Source organism: Coenobita brevimanus, chromosome 111 (genome assembly GCF_032717465.1).
Source record: "Coenobita brevimanus isolate Jiangsu-jjx chromosome 111, ASM3271746v2, whole genome shotgun sequence".
NCBI classification, from domain to species: Eukaryota; Metazoa; Arthropoda; class Malacostraca; order Decapoda; family Coenobitidae; genus Coenobita; species Coenobita brevimanus.
The window spans coordinates 27,197,019-27,214,580 of NC_137064.1; the positions used below are offsets into that span (position 1 = coordinate 27,197,019).

Genomic DNA, 17,562 nt, shown 5'->3' on the forward strand with positions numbered 1-17,562 from the left:
AGCTGAGCGAGTTCTTTGATCTAAATGTGGGACTGAAACAGGGATGTGTGATGTCTCCATGGCTGTTTCATATATACATGGATGGGGTTGCAAAGGTGGTGCAAGGTAGAGCAGTGGATGTGGGGGTGGCCCTAATGAATGAGGGTGAGATGTGGAAGATTTCGATGTTACCGTTTGCTGATGATACCGTATTGTTGAGTGAAGATGAGTGGGAGTTGCAAGGTTTGGTGAATGAATTTGGGACAGTATGTACGAAGAGGAATCTGAAAGTTAATGTAAACAAGTGTAGTTATGGTGTTTGAGAGGAATGAAGTCACAGAATGCATAGTGAGGTTGGATGGTGAGGATATGGAGAATGTGTATGCATTCAAGTACTTGGGTAGCATGATGGGTAAGGATGGAACTTTTGGGGATGAAGTGCTTGAAAGGGTACAGCAGAGAAGGAAGGTTGTTGGTTCACTGAAAGCAGTGATGAGAAACAGGGAGGTGAGTATGGAAGTTAAGAAGTCACTGCATGATAGTATTGTGATCCCTACTCTGATGTATGGAAGCGAGGCATGGACCTTGCTAGAGGGGAACAAGTCAAGAGTGATAGCAGTGGAAATGAGTTACTTGAGAGCAGCATGTGGAGTGACATGGAGGGACAGCTTGACAAATTAAGAAGTGAAGGAATGTTGTGGGGTGGATGTGGATGTGGTTGAGAAAACTAGGAGAAATATACTGAGGTGGTTTCGACATGTGGAGAATGAAAGACTGACTAAGAGGGTGTATGTAAGTGAAGCGGAGGGAGTGAGAGGGAGGGGAAGACCGAGGATGAGGTGGAGGAATGAAGTCGAGAGGTATATGAGGGAGGGGGGAGTGAGTTGGGGGGAGGGTAGTCAAATGGTGGGTGACAGAGCGCCTTGGAGGCATTTTGTCTGCAGCCACCCTTTGAGGGATTAGGGCATCAAGTTACAGCTAGATATACATTAACACACAATGGCACCACTATCAAAAGCAGTGTGGGATAATGGATTAATAGTACTGTACTATACTGTACTGCATAATTATAATGATTACAATATTCTGCACAGTGGCTTATTCTGAACATACAAGCACTGTACCATAGTTACCTCAGTATATATTACAGTACTGTTATATCAGTCTAGATCATGATTAGTGCAAGTATTTCTCACTTGATGAGGATCAATTGTCTGAGGTTCTGGTGTGGTGTGGGAAGCAGGGAGATGGTGCGGAAGGAGAAGAGGTGTGGGTTGATGTTGTGGAGTGTCATCATAGTCTTCCGCAATGATTTCCTCCTCTGTTGATGCAGCCGGTTCTGGCTCTAGGATAAAAAGAAAGAGAGATTAGTCCTAAAGTACATTATAACAAAATCCTAGGTTGGGTAAAAATTACTAAATTCTGGCTTTAAAACTTATGCAATTTTCCCCAGCTTATGAAGACATTTGTCAAGAGTAAAACCATAATTTTCAGCAAATCATACAATAATACATAACTGATTTAAAGGTTTGCAGACATATTATAGCTACAGTCTCACTGGTGTAATATCAAACCAAAACTACATTTTATTTCTGGGCAGTAAAATAGGTCACGGAAGAAAAAAATAAACAGCCTGTCCCCACGTTAGCTACAGAAGCCATTCCCAACAATGATCAGGGGTACAGTAAGCATGCTCATCAGCGTAAGCACTCATGTTCTAAATAAAATGAACAATTTTCAGTCACAAACAGAGCCTTCGTGCATGCCACTTTGGCTGCTGGTGAAATGTGAGGGTCTAGGAGGTGTAGCACACTTGCTGGACTGTTCAGACTTTGGGATTCCCAGAGATGTTAGGTGACAGCTTTAATGATACAATTTACAGGATTCTACTGACTATTCCACAACTTGAAAGTTATAGTGTCTCACAAAACTTATGCCATACTTAAAGAAATTGTTTTTCAGCTTATTCTGAGCAGGAAATGCCAAATCAACATAGGTGTCACCTATCTATCTGTCTATCTATCTATTCATTATCAGATGCCTTAATTCCATAATGGGGGGCCACAAACAAATAGCCTCCATGTCACCCTATCTCCTGCTATTTCACTGCCCTCCCCCCAGCTCACACTCCCCTCTAGTATACTGTACCTCTCCACTCCACCCCTCCATCTCATCCTCGCCCCCCCCATCTCCCCCCATTCCACCTCACTCAAATACACTCTCCTCATTAGTCTCTCTCTCTCCACCTCTCCACATGGCCAAACCACCACAATGTATTTCTCATAATTCATTCTATCACATCCACATCCACACCACAATGCTTCTTCACTTCCTCAAGTGTCAGTCTGACTCGCCATGTAACTCACATGCTGCTCTCACTCTTGACTTGTGTCTTTCCCACAAAGTCCAAGCTTCACTTTCATATGTTATCAGGTGTGTAAACTCTTCCTCTTTAGCCAGAATACAGTCAATTTGCCCTTGGTGAAAGTCGCCAAAACATCCCCGAATTGCAGTTGTGGGACATACCCTGCCTGAAACAACTGCGGTCTTAATGGGTTAAGGACAGATGTGCACTGCAGCAAGGATTCTCCAGGATCTGTCTGCTCCCAAGCTGTGATCCTTAGCTCGGTGATGCCATGCCTCTCCAATTTCCATAGTTCGTACTCAGTGATAGACGGCCGAGAAAGAGACGGATAGCGCATGTCTCAATCTGTGGATCGTCTGTGATTCCCAGAGATTGCCCATCTCTTCATCAGCAGCCCAGGGAATGTGAACGTAACAAAGGAGGAGCAGGAAGGAAGATTGTTGAAGATTACCCTCCTTGTCTTACGGTGTCTTAGCAGCGACTCCAGTCTACAGCCCCAAGACTCCACATCTTCAATTAATAGTATCTTTTTCTGTTCTCTAGGCTTAAGATTATTAGCTTGCATGACTAAGCATTGTGGTGTGGCTGTGGATGTGATAGGAAGCATTAGGAGAAACACACTGAGGTGGTTTGGCCATGTGGAGAGGATGGAGGGTGAAAGATTGACGAAGAGAGTGTATGTGAGTGAGGTGGAGGGGGGGAGAGGGAGGGGAAGGCCGAGGATGAGATGGAGGGATGGGGTGGAGAGGTATATGAGAGAGGGGTGTGTGAGTTGGGAGCAGGGCAGTGGAATGGCAAAGGATAGGGCGATGTGGAGGCGATTTGTTTGTGGCCACCCCGAACGGGATTGAAGTGTCTGGAAATAGATAGATAGATAGATGACTGACTGACTGAGTGAATGTATTTAACTGAGATTCTGAATTAATTCCTTTGAGATTCTTGTACCGTAAGAATTTCTCTTGTACTTAATAAATTTACAGTTCTTCTCATTGAGTTTGAATGTAATAATCATGTTTGATTTCTCCACATTGTTCTTATTTAATTTGCTTATTCCCAGTTTGCAAAAACATTCCTTGATATTAATCACGACTAGTAGTTAAGCCAGTTCTTTCGTACTGGTTCATAATAAATCCACTGTGCCAGCCAGGAGTTAGCAACAGCAAGAGCTGATTTGTTGTTATTATAATTACTGACCATCAAGGGGCAAGGGTCACCCTTACTCAGAGGCCAACAGTATCAACAATTCAACGTCTGAGTGATTAGTCTCCACTATGTACTGTTGAGAAAGTTTATGATACTCTCATCTTTAGAGAATCAGTGAAGTAAGCTGGCATAAAGTGAAAACTTACAACTTTATTTCATAAGTCAATAGCCCCCATGTCAGTGGTGATTTCCTTTCCCACCGTGACAACTGACCACTTATTTGCAGTTTATTCTTATTTCACTTCCCCCCCTTGACATCTGGCGACCTCATTCCAGGATATAACTCCTAGCACGATTTCTCTTCCAGGATAATAACTCCTAGCTCCGTTAGCAGAGATCTTATTTCAGGATATTAACTCCTAGCATTAAAGTTATTATTGAACTACAGTTAGTTATTAGTTATAATAACTAATGTTTATGGGCACTAGCTTCCTGGTGTATACCATTAGTGTAGCAGGCCATTTCCTGCTCCATTAACCCATAGAGTACTAAACTCGATTTTAGTCTTTTACTCTTGCTAACACCAGACAATTTTATTTGCCCCTGGGAAACCACCACATTGAGGAGGTTTGGCCATGTGGAGAGGATGGAGAGTGAGAGGCTGATGAAAAAGTGTATGCAAGTGAGGTGGAGGGGGGGAGAGGGAAGGGAAGGCCAAGGATGAGATGGAGGGATGGAGTGGAGAGGTATATGAGAGAGGGAGGTGTGAGCTGGGAGCAGGGCAGTGAAATGGCAGGGGACAGGGCGACATGGAGGTGATTTGTTTCAGGCCACTCCTTATGGGATTGAGACGTCTGGCAATAGATAGATTCCCTTGTGATAAGTGGCGACCTTCCTCTTCTCCCACAGGCAGGAGAAATATTCAATGTATTCTTTTCCTCTCAGCAACAGACTGGCAGTCTGTAAGCTATTCATACCATTAAGTTTGTCTTTTTACACCAATATCTTAAATCCCCCATGACACAGCAAGATATTTCCTGTTTTTCCCACAGCATCAGCTGTTCCTAATGGTTCATAAGTGAGTTTTTTGCATGTTTTCTATGAGAAACTCTGTCCTTTACAGTTAGACTGTGCAGTTACCTTTTATAGGTATGTGCTGTCCAGCACTGGGCATCAGCAATCTGCAGCACTCGGTATTTCACAACAAAAACCTCCCATTCTTGTCTCACAATGAGTAAGTTTTTGTGATTGGCTCCTAGGGTAGCATCCCTTATTACCTAACTGTGTCTTCTTTCTCCCCACCACATTGGGGTGATGAATTACTGAATTGGTGGTCATTTACCGAATCAGCACAGCATCGGCACTTATAACATGAAAATATTATAATTTTTATCACATAAGCATTCATTTACACCTAATTATTTTAAATCCAGCAAAAAAAATTGTGCTCAGTATAACTGTAAATAAAAAATCAGGTTACAAAGCTTAAACATGCTAAAGTTAGCAGATCTTTCCCCTTCATTTCATCAGCATGCCTTGACAAACTTCTGTTTAGCATAAATATTGATTTAGAATACAAGTAGATGCATTTGCATTGAAAATCAATACTTATACAAAACAAAAGTCTGTCACAGCAAGTAGTCAAGTAGAGACAAAACACTTCTGCTAACTTTGGCACACTTCCAATCTGAATCCTGATTTTTCATAAATAGTTAATTTAATTTTTTTTTTTTTAGGTGTGTGTGAACCTACATGGTGATAAAAGTTATAATATTTTCTAATTAAAAGTGCCAATTCGGTGAATGACTGTCGAATCAGAATTTTGTTACACTCAAAATATGCCACCGTGCTCATTCTCTCTCAGTTCATCTCACAGGTTGTGCATACATGTGTGTTCTGCTTGTTATTATGGCTTCATTGGTCAACTCTATTCTTTACCACTGTGAAAAATGGGTCCTAAGTGTGTTGCTCAGGGTGCATCTGATGCTAGGAAGCCTAAGCGGCAGAAGAAAGTGATGTCACAGGAAGATGCTGTATAGTGAAACTGCTGAACATGGTTCGTGAGGGGCAGTCGTTTGTGGCTGTCGGGCACCATTTTGGTGTGAACAAGAGCATAGTGTGTTACATCATCGCATGGGTGAGTACAGTTCACTGCTCCCAGAAAGGCTTGTGCATCATCCTGTACTGACTTTTACGAAAGTACTGTATTAACCTCTTCACGCACGATGACTCAAAACGAGTCAAAATGGTGTTAGTCTGAAGAGGAATCAATGACGCACTATGATGCACTTGTCAGTGTTGTTCTGAAGGGATTCCGATTAGGCAATTCTGGACAAAAATACTGACCAAAAATTATGTTTTAGCATGAAATATGTCAATATTTGATGCGTCATAGGGAAGGGTGTCTATTTCCAGGCCAATACTCTCAAATACAGTAATCCCTGTAAGACTCGGATGCCCAAGTCCCGGACATTTTGGGTTAGGGTCTTTAAAAAAAAAAAAAAAAAAAAAAAAAAAAAAAAGATATGTGTTTAAATTTGCCAAATGGTTATGAACACCTGTGTTTTCGCGTGCAGCAGAGCAACCTTGCATTCTTCCCCTCCCCAGTTCCCGCCTAACTACCACTGTGAATACACGCTCATTGCCATGTCTGCCTCATGTGCTTGTTTTTGTGAATAAACAGTGAATAAACTGCAATACCTCACCACTAGACCACGCAGGAATTTACAGTGTTGTGCAGTGTTAAGAAATTAGAATTCAGAGTGCAAAGGATTAAGTACAGAGTGCAAACTGGCGTGTTGCAACTGGCGAGGTGCAAGTAAGAACAGAATGTGCAGTGTTAACCCGCCCCGTCCCGGAGACGTGAATTCACGTCCTCACATGATGTGCACTCATATCCCGGAGATGTAAATTAACGCGGCAACATTGCAAGGTCCCTAATTTGCACAATTTTCAATTTAATTTGCACAATTTTCAATTTTCGCGAGTGATTTTTGACACGTATACACGGGACACCTTCCTCTACAAGATGCCAGGCAGGGACAATGCCTTACCCTGCATGACCTCCTCCCCCCCCTGCATGCCCTTTTGTCAGCAATGCACCTGTTATCCGTGACCTGGCCAGTAAAGCCATGTCATGCCATGGTACGAAATTCAGGGCCAGAGTGATTCCCCAATCGATGACAATGTGGAGGACAAACATTAGAGGAAGAAACAGTCAGAAATGATGATCAGCTAATGTGGCAAAAAAAAGGTCAGGAATGGTGATGAGTTAGAGAGTGAAACAATGCTTATAATGCCTATATTACCATTTGAAAACCAATATACTCTCGTACTACATATAAATTCGTACCAAATAAATAAATAAATACCGTTTATGAGTGGTGTGGAATAGTTATCCTCCCACAGAACTCGTTTTCTTTGCAGCCAGCCTGATAGAAAACCCTGTAAGGTAAGGAGGTATTCCTAACTGGATCGAGTATTTTAAACCTCAGGTGAGCGATTTCTCTATGAATTTTCGATGTTTCTCACCAAAAGCGGATGTTTGAGGGGAAAAAAAAAAAAAAAAAAAAAAAAAAAAACAGGGTCTAAAAATGTCGGGACTGGGGCGTACCACTGCCCAGAAAACATCGGGATGGGGGGGGTTAAACAATTATAATTCACAGTGCAAAGGATTAAGGGAAGCACAACACTGGATTACTGTACATGCTTCAAGAGCATTTTCATCACTATCAGAGCCTTAGAGGAGGTGGATTAATCTTTGTAACAGCCACAGACATGTTGTAAGTACCCTGTACATTGCTAAATATTTTCCATACTCACCTTTAATTCCTCATTCTCTGGTTCCCTTTCATTTATTTCATTCTTTGTCCCTTATTTGAGTGAACAGGGTCTTAAACAGGTGCTGTGCATGGCCAGTAGGGAGTTATTTAGGTGGTTTTCAGAGTCCATAAGTACCTGTCCAGGAGGCATTTTCCCAAGTCCCGGACAAACCCAAGTTCCGAACATGTGCTTGGCTCTATTACGTCAGGTCTTGGAGGGATTACTGTAGTTAGTATTCTCTCGGTTTTCAGTTCAGGGGGAGGGGGGCACACGCGATTTTTGGCGATTTACTCGAAAACTATCAGTCGTATTAGAATTCTGACAACACCATGTGAAAGCTTGTGAAATTCTGCATCTAGACATATGCCTAGCTCTTGCACTATGAAGGCAAAATTTTGTATAGTGTAAAGAAGCTATTTTCATGGATGAACAAAAGTATTCCCATCTCATTTCAGCACTTCCACAGTACTTTAACTCATCACTTTTGTGTGTTTTTATTAACTTATCATATGGTATAAACATCAGGGAAGATGATGGTATACAATTTATACCATTATAACCAATTCCTGGGGCACATGGGAATGATTTCCTTTGTGCACGAGTCCAGCCTACCTTCATGGCATTTTCTCTTATCACATCACACACACTTACAGAAAACTTACAGTGTGCAAGGGGGTTAATGTGCCATTAAATGCTTTTACAGGTCTCATAATGGGTCTGTTGGTAATAGGAATAGATAAAACATTGAAATCTGTGACTTTTGTGGTAGGTTTGGGTTATTCGCGGAATTCAATATTCTCGGGGTGTTCTGGTACATAGACCCCAGGAATACTGGGAGCTGACCGTAATGGATTAAATAGTCTCCCTTACTGTGCTCTTTCATTACTTTCTATTAACCTAATCATGCCTATCTGTGTATCAGGAACTGTACTAACCATAACAGTATGTATGCATTTACCGGGCTTAAGGGGAAAATTTGGGTTTGAGCTTTGGGTGCCTGGGACCAATTAAGATCCCATACGTTCTGTGTATTTGTTATAACACAAATTCATTATCACACGCCATGTTCGGTACCAATTATGTGCAATAACCAAGGGATCATTGTAAGGGCCTTATGAATAAATGAAATGACATCAGTTTTACCCATAAGACCATCACTGACTGCAACTTAATCTATCAATCTATCTATTGCCAGACACTTCAATCCTATACGGGGTGGCCACAAACAAATCGCCTCCATGTCGCCCTGTCCCCCACCATTTCACTGCCCTGCTCCCAACTCACACCCCCCCCCTCTCATATACCTCTCCACTCCATCCCTCCATCTCATCCTTGGCCTCCCCCTCCCCCTCCCCCTCCCCCCTCACTCACATACACTCTCCTTGTCAGCCTCTCGCTCTCCATCCTTTCCACATGGCCAAACCACCTCAGTGTGTTTCTCCTAACATTTCCTATCACATCCACATCCACACCACAACTCTCCTTCACATCCTCATTTGTCAATCTGTCTCTCCATGTAACTCCACATGCTCCTCTCAAATAACTCATTTCCACAGCTCTCACTCTTGACTTGTGACCCTCCAACAATGTCCAAGCTTCACTACCATATGTTAGAATTGGTATCACATACTGTCATGTAATAACTTTTTCACTTCCATGCTCACTTCCCTGTTTCTTATTACTGCTTTCAGAGAACACGCAACCTTTCTTCCTTGCTGTACCCATTCAAGCATTTCACCCTCCAAACTTCCATCCTTACTCATCACACTACCCAAGTACTTAAACATACTCACATTTTCCATTTCCTCATCATCCAACCTCACTGTGCATTCACTGACTTCACCTCTCTCGAAGACCATAACTTTGCTCTTCCCTACAATCACCTTTAGATTCCATTTCTTACACACTCTCCCAAACTTATCCACCAAGCCTTGCAGCTCCCATTCATCTTCACCAAACAAAATAGTATCATCTGCAAACAACAGTACAGGGAGTTTCAAAACACTGCCCTCTCTCATTTGGAACACTCCAACATCCACTGCCCTACCTTGTATCTCTTTTATAACCCTGCCCATATACAGATTGAACAACCATGTGAAAAACAGATCCTCACTGATAAAGAATTAATTATTAAAAACTGGACCAAGAATAACCTCATGAAGTTTGGCACATATTTCATGAGACACCCTGTATAAGTGAAATGTAAAGGAGTTTCAAACCCATGTTATACAATGGACTGATGTATTGTAATATGATTACCAGCAAATAATTTTTTCAAGTTAGTTACATTACCTGGTTCTTTGGGTGTACTAAGGATCCCCCTTTTTGCCAGTCTAGCTGCTAATGCTGGTGGGAGTGGCATACTGGGCAATTGCAGCTGATGTGAATGTTTCACTTGTCCAAGTTCCTCCAAATACCATCCAGATCCACCAATTACAATCAAATACTGTCGCCACAGCCAGGATTCAGGAGGAGACAAATCTGTGGAAATGGAATATCAAATAGGAGCAGATTATGGCTAACACTTTGCTTACCACTGTCAGAAAATAACACCCAGCTACCCGGCACTACACTACAACAAATGGTATCTGTGAATCTGGTTTGTTTTATGAGAAAAGGTACCTGTAGAATTATCTGAGGCCTCCTCTATCAATGAAATCTATGGCTATATGTTTAGTTTTGTTTTGTCTCATTTATAATGGTTCCAACATGCTTGAAAGCACTGGCCCTGATCACCTATTATGGCTCTCAACATTAAATGACCTCTAGTAGCCTCTCTATTTAGTCCCTTATCCCTGAGGTCACACACTGAGACCTCATCCAAAGTCTTTTTTGATCTGCCTCTCGCAACCCTACCCCCACATTTAACATTTCTCATTTTCTGCACCCAACTGTCATCCCCCATCCTCTCCACATGCCCAAACCATCTCAATGTACCTCTCCTCATGACAACACCTATACACTCCAGTCCCATCCTTCCTCTTAATTCTTCCATCGCAAACCTTGCCCCCCCCCCCAGGCCTTGCATTCAAGGATGCACAGCACATCAACCTAATCACTGTCATATCTGTACATCTGAATCTGTGAATATCCACTTCCTTCACTATACAGGTCTCACTACCAAACAGCAATAGACTCCTAACACATGCTGCATACAAAGATCCCTTAGTATGTAAGAAGAGTATGTAAGAAAGCCCTCTCAATATCCGGAGAGGCAACAGCTCCCTGAACTTCTTCCAACCACTCCTCACTCTAGCCACGGAGCTAGCTCCAGCCAGATACAGTAAAAGTCCAATATTTCGGCATCCAATTCCCCGGCAAATCTGACATTTCGGCAGTTTTGAGAAATAGTCCCATTTACAAAAATCTCCGATCGTTCGGAAGATTCTCCGATTTTTTTCGTCAGTCTTGAAATTCTTCATAAGGCTCGCCAGCTAGCTACCCGCCTTTACCCGCCTTAGTGAGTGAGATAGTGAAAGTGATGGAACGAGTCTACCACTGCCATGAAGCGCAGAGGCTAGCTCTTTCTCCAATAGCATAAAGAGAGGACAAACATGTAGTGAGTCTAGCATGGGAAAGAGAATCTGTTTCACCATTCTTCCGAGTTGTTGCCGTGCTGCTGCCGACTTCTCTTGATTCTTCTGTGTGCTTTGTGAACTTCGTACCGAAATACCTCTGAAATTACTATTCGAGTGTGCTGTAAGCACCGTAACATCAGACAGGAGCTTTGTAACACCTGAGTGGACCAGCCGTGTGTTGTGAACAGTATAAACATCTGCGTGCTTTGAAAATGGCCTCCACGTGTGGAAAGTTAACTGGTGTTAGCAAGAAGCGTACACATAAGATGTGGACTTCTTCCAGCAGTAGCAGACTCCAATCAACCCCTTCTATTGTACATATGTAAATAAGGAACCTACAGTACACCCTCATTATCGACGGGGGATAGGTACCTAAGATACCCGTCGATGCCTAAAATCGTCGATACCGATTTTCGTCTGGTCAGGTACCCTTTATTTATATATTTTAATATCCCTTCAATCACTCGTATGTAATATGGAGTTTAGTTTTAGTGTTTCTTAGAAATAAATTAGTTAGGCAATTGAAAAACTGAATATCATAATAAAACTACTTATATTAAGTAAAGAATTATGGAAAAAATAGCATAATCTCTGATGTTGATGCATAGTGGTCGTACACTGGACCTCAACTTGTAATGGCTGCTGTATCATCACTTCTCTCTCCACTTACACCTCACTTCATCTAAAAATAAAAGGCGAAACCAGCAGTTGTAGCCATCCATATGTTTACATAACCGAGTGTGTAAAAAAAAAAAAAAAAAAAAACGAAAGCAGCAGTGGTGGTCATTCATACGTTCTAATAACTGAGAGTGTGGGGCAAGTGTTACGTTAGATCAGCTGTTCGCACCGATCTTCACAACACACGCCAGTGCTGCTAGCTCACACCAGAGAGACCACGCTCTCCTATTTACTTTCATTCTCAAGAGCTTCCTTTCATTCTTGATATTCCATTTCTCCCAGACCTAAATTTTCACGACTGTATGGCAGTTTATGCTATCAAAGATGAATCTTAGCCTAGCTTTCGCTAGGATCTTCTTTTAGGAAAATTCAACTCTCCTTATGCTCGTATATTTCATATTTAATCTCTGCCTAACTTTTGCAAGAAATATCCTTTATTGACAAAAAATCCAACTCGTCTTTAAAATTATAACAAATGATACAGGAGCATGGGTTTTATCATATGTCCTTCTGCATTACCACACAACAGCACAGACACACGATCTTTTGCTGCTTTAAAGCCTGGCGCACTTTTCTCCTCCTTCGAAATGTACGTTCTTTTAGGCATTTTCTTCCACCACAGGCGTGTTTCGTCCGCATTAAACACTTGTTCATGCCTGTACCCTTTCTCCCTTATAAGTTCAGCAAAGTCACGTGGGTACGATTCTCCTGCTATCTGATCTGCTGAAGCTGCTACACCAGTCATCCTAATGTTATGTAGGCCATACCTTTTCTTAAAGTTCTCGAACCAGCCCTTGCTGGCTGCAAATTTCTTTTGCCTAGAGCAGAAGCACCAACATTACTAGGCCTATCACCATCGTCATTACTTTCACCATCATCACTATTTTCACCTGCCTCACTTTCATCACCATTATCTTCACCAACACCACTGCTTTCACCAGCAAACCGAGCGTAGAGTTGTTTTGCTTTGTTTCTGATGAACTGGGAGTCTAGCGGCACGTGTCGACGGTTTAAGTCCTCAATCCAAATATTCAATGCCTTTTCCACCTTCACCAAGGCATCATCTCTCACATGCATCGTTACTTTAACCGATCCTGGTGTGCACGAAGCCAGAGCATCTTTAATGCCTTTTTCTCTCCATTTTATGCCACGAACACTGGACTCATTCATGCCATACTCGCGACCAACCGCTGCATAGCTCATTCCACTTCTAAGTTTTTGTAATATTTCGTTCTTTACTTCCAAGGTAAGTACTTTCCTTGCTCTCTTAGCTGCCTTATTTCCAGTTGGAGTGTTACAAGGGCTCTTCGGAGCCTTGATGATCGCGAAAGCACGATAGATGTGGCCGAACACGATATGAGAACAACAGACAAACGTGTACTGATGCTGTTGTTTGTTAGGTCGGCGGGAACATGCTGCGAGCAGCCAGAGACACCTGGCAGGATGGCGCGCAAACTTGCTAGGAGGTGCCAATACAATTCTTTATTTTTTTATTTTTTTAATAATAATAATTTAACTCCCAGGAGACAAAAAAAACGTCGATAATCAAATCCGTCAATAAAAAAAACATCGATAATGAGGGTGTACTGTACTATAAGTTTAGGTAAGTGCATGTGACCTTGTAGGCCTACTGTACCATTACATTTATATACAGTATGTTCACTAATTTCTTTATTTTTTATATTCATGTATAGTACTGTATTCATTACAGTATTGTACAGTATCAAACAGTATACAGTACTCTCTCCAAACACATTTGTAATGATATGAGTAATGATGATAGTGTTCACCGAAACATATAAGGTACTGAGTGGGTAGGGTTTTCGATAATTCAGCAATTTTGATATTTCGGCACTTGCCTGGTCCCATAGATGCCGAAAAATCGGACTTCTACTGTAATGTGTTCCTATCCATCTCGACCCTGTATTCAAAAAACTTTCCCATGAGTAAATGATGAAAATTAAGCATGAAATACAATACTGTACAGTACAGTACAGTCTTCATACAACATGAGATAGGTTATGCAGAACTTCGTGCCGAATCAATTTCGCGCTAAAAATCGACATACATTTACATGTAAAATAGGGGGTTAGGTTCTATGAGCCCATATTTGTCATTAAAAATATATTTAAAGATAGGTTATTATAAATATGTGTGCTGTAAGTTGAAAGTTGGAATACAAATGTGGGCGATTGTGTGTGTGTATGCGCCAACGCAAGATCGTGCTAGAAGAGTGAGAGAAGAGTTCTGGACAAATGTGGAAGTGTGCATGGAAAAGTTTGGAAGGAATGAGAGAGTGTTTTTGATCGGTGATATGAATGGTAAAGTTGGTAATGTGAAGGTGGATGGAATAGTTGGTGAGTGGGGTGTGCCTGCTGAGATAGATGAGAATGGGAGTGCGTTAGTGGACATCTGTGCTGGGAGGGGGTTGGTAATAGCCAATACCCTCTTCAGGCATAAAATGATCCACAGGTATACATGGCGAGTGATGAGAAGGGTGGGTGGTGAACTGAATGAAAGGAAGGCAATGATTGATTATGTGTGTGGATGAAAGGATGCGAAGATGTATATTGGATGCAAGAGTTTATAGAGGTTGGGGGAGTGGCCTTTCTGACCACTACTTGGTGGTGGCCAGAATTAGGATGCAAGTAAGATGGAGGAATAGAAGAAGGGAAAGACGTGAGGAAGGAGTAGTTGCAAGGAGAGTGGAAAGGTTACAAGAGGATGAGAAAAAGGCAGAGTATAAGAGAGAAGTGGAGGAACGATTGGGCAAATATGAATTGGAGCAGATGGGAGACGTGGAAGGTGTGTGTAAGATATTTACAGAAGAAATATGTGCAGCATGTGATGTGGTGTGTGGAAGGAAGAGAAGACGGAGGGGGGTGCAAGGAACAGCGTGGTGGACTGAAGAGGTGAAACAGGCTGTGGCACAAAAGAAGAAAGCATACAATGAATGGATGAGAAATAGGGGCGTGGAAGAAGTTGAGAGGCAGAAGAGAGAGTTATATGTGGAAAGGAAGAGAGAGGTGAAAAGATTAGTAAGAGAGAGTAAGAAGAGAGTGGATGAGGAATTTGGAAGGAATTTGAGTGTAAAGTGGAGGGACTGTAAGAAAATGTTCTGGAGAGAAGTGAAAAGAGTAAGACAGGGTGGAAGTGAAGTTAGCAGGGGAGTGAAAGATAAACATGGTAGATTACTAGTGGAGAAGGGAGAAAAAGTGAGCAGATGGAGAGAACACTTTAAGGAATTGTTGAACGTAGAGGATGGAAGTAATGCGAGTATAAGTGGCTGGGGAATGGCTGGGAGAAGGAGGGAGGTGAGAAGACAGGTAGAAATCAGTAGGATAGAGGTTGTGGAAGCAATGAAGAAAGTTAAATCGGGAAAGCCCCAGGAATTGATGGAGTGTGTGGTGAGATGCTGAAGCATGGGGGAGAGATAGTAGTAGAATGGATGTGGAAGATGTGCAGATTGGCCTGGGAGGAAGGTAGAGTCCCGGAGGATTGGAAGTCAGGTATAATTATTCCCTTGTACAAAGGAAAAGGGGAAAAAGAAGTGTGTGGTAATCATAGGGGCATTTGTCTTCTTAGTATAATAGGAAAAGTGTATGGTAGGATACTTATAGACAGAGTTAGAGAAAGAACAGAGAAATTAGTTGGAGAAGAACAGGGAGGCTTTAGGAAGGGAAGAGGTTGTGTAGATCAGATATTCATTCTTAGATCTTTAGTGGAAAAGTTTCTAGAGAAGGGAAAGAAGTTGTATGCGGCTTTCATGGATTTGGAGAAAGCATATGACAGGGTGGATAGACAAGGATTGTGGAAAGTGTTAAGAATATATGGAGTAGATGGGAAGTTGTTGAATGCTGTGAAGAGTATGTATGATGGTGCTAAGGCTGCAGTGCGTGTGGATGGTGAACTAAGTGAATTTTTCTCTTTGAAAGTTGGTTTGAAACAGGGATGTGTCATGTCTCCATGGTTGTTCAATCTGTACATGGATGGGGTAATAAAAGAGGTACAAGGTAGGGTAGTGGATGTTGGAGTGGCCCTGGTGAGAGAGGATAGTGTTTGGAAACTCCCTGTACTGTTGTTTGCAGATGATACTGTGTTGTTGAGTGAAGATGAAGGGGAGCTGCAAGGCTTGGTGGATGAGTTTGAGAGAGTGTGTAAGAAACGGAACCTAAAGGTGAATGTAGGGAAGAGTAAAGTGATGGTCTTTGAGAGAGGTGAAGTCAGTGAATGTATAGCGAGGTTGGATGGTGAGGAATTGGAAAATGTGAGTACGTTTAAGTATTTGGGTAGTGTGATGAGTAAGGATGGAGGTTTGGAGGGTGAAGTGCTTGAAAGGGTACAGCAGGGAAGAAAGGTTGCTGGTTCCTTGAAAGCAGTGATAAGAAACAGGGAAGTGAGCATGCAAGTGAAAAAGTTACTACATGACAGTATTGTGATACCAACTCTAACGTACGGAAGTGAAGCTTGGACGTTGTTGGAAGGACACAAGTCAAGAGTGAGAGCAGTGGAAATGAGTTATTTAAGAGGAGCTTGTGGAGTCACGTGGAGAGACAGGCTGACGAATGAGGATATAAAGGAGCGTTGTGGTGTTGATGTGGATGTGATAGGAAGCGTTGTGAGGAACACACTGAGGTGGTTTGGCCATGTGGAGAGGATGGAGGGTGAAAGACTGACGAAGAGAGTGTATGTGAGTGAGGTGGAGGGTGGAAGAGGGAGGGGGAGACCGAGGATGAGATGGAGGGATGGGGTGGAGAGGTATATGAGAGAGGGGGGTGTGAGTTGGGAGCAGGGTAGTGAAATGGCGGGGGACAGGGCGACTTGGAGGCGATTTGTTTGTGGCCACCCCAAACGGGATTGAGGCGTCTGGCAATAGATAGATAGATAGATAGAAGACAACCAAGACGTGTGTTTACATACAATACTCACCAACCTGACACAGCAATGCATTCTAACCAAACCTAACCAACTAGTTTTGCCCCCTAATACTCCCCATAAAAATTTTAACCACCAAGGATTGCTACAAAGCCTCTTGAAAGTCCTCATCCCCAATCATGCAAAAACTTCGGACCTAATCAACACGAGAATAATGGCCTCCTAGCATCATGCATATTTCGCCAAGAATAACTTTCGGTGCACTCATTAAAAAAAAAAAAAAAAAAAAAAAAGTGTGAAACTGTTTTAGAAAGTCATTAGTCAAAAAAAAAAATAAATAAATAAACTATACTGTACTGAAGTTGTCAGCATGGAGTGATTGCATACTTCTCACTTCTCAGTTACTCACGAATGCAGTAATCGTGAATGATAAACAAGTTAGCCGAGCAGTATAATCTGTTTGACAGTATACAGTAATTCACAAGAATTAAACTCACATCATTATCTTACATAACTATTTACGTCAACACGTAGTGTCTTCATGTGCCATAAGAGCCAGATTTTCTCGACCAAAGACAGTCAGTTCATAACAAAAGTCGGGCACAAATTTTTTTTTTTTTTCTTTTCATGTTGCATCAAAGGCAAAAACATGAATTTTACTACTCCCTCATCATTAACTTCCCCCCCCCCCCAAAACAAAGAAACTATCCACATCGTAAACATACCCGACACATTGTATCCATCTGATCGTTTGCATTTAAGCTTCCACACCACATGCCACTTCGTCCAACAACTTTACATTTTCCTTTAGAATAAATGCTTTTCTTGTGTTCCTAGCACTTTCAGGGTGCTTAGGCATAATTAAAGTTAGTTTGGAACCACGTGCTCAGAGTTCTGTGAGGAAATGAGGAGCAAGGAAATATGCAAATAAACACTTCTCATCACAGTGACGATCTACACAACACTCAGGCACATGGTATGGGACATGGGTCACTTGGGTTGGGTCAGGTCAAGGAAGCCAATCAGCGACCGATAAAAGCATAACACAAGAGTTGTAAACAAAAGCAGTCATCTGGAAATCCAATACCAAAACGCACTCACTTCCCACACAATTTCTCTCGT

General features: G+C 42.1%; 1 protein-coding gene across 2 annotated transcripts in view; it reads right to left on the reverse strand.

The window, feature by feature from the left end:
* PQBP1 (poly-glutamine tract binding protein 1) overlaps positions 1-17,562 on the reverse strand; it is a 91,965-nt gene that overhangs the window by 61,369 nt on the left and 13,034 nt on the right. For both annotated transcript variants that reach the window (XM_080286347.1, XM_080286348.1), the window contains exons 2-3: positions 9,602-9,790; positions 1,176-1,324 (exon numbers count right to left, since the gene is read on the reverse strand). In XM_080286347.1, the coding sequence (XP_080142473.1) occupies positions 1,176-1,324; positions 9,602-9,790 (338 nt within the window). The remainder of the gene's footprint in view (positions 1-1,175; positions 1,325-9,601; positions 9,791-17,562) is intronic.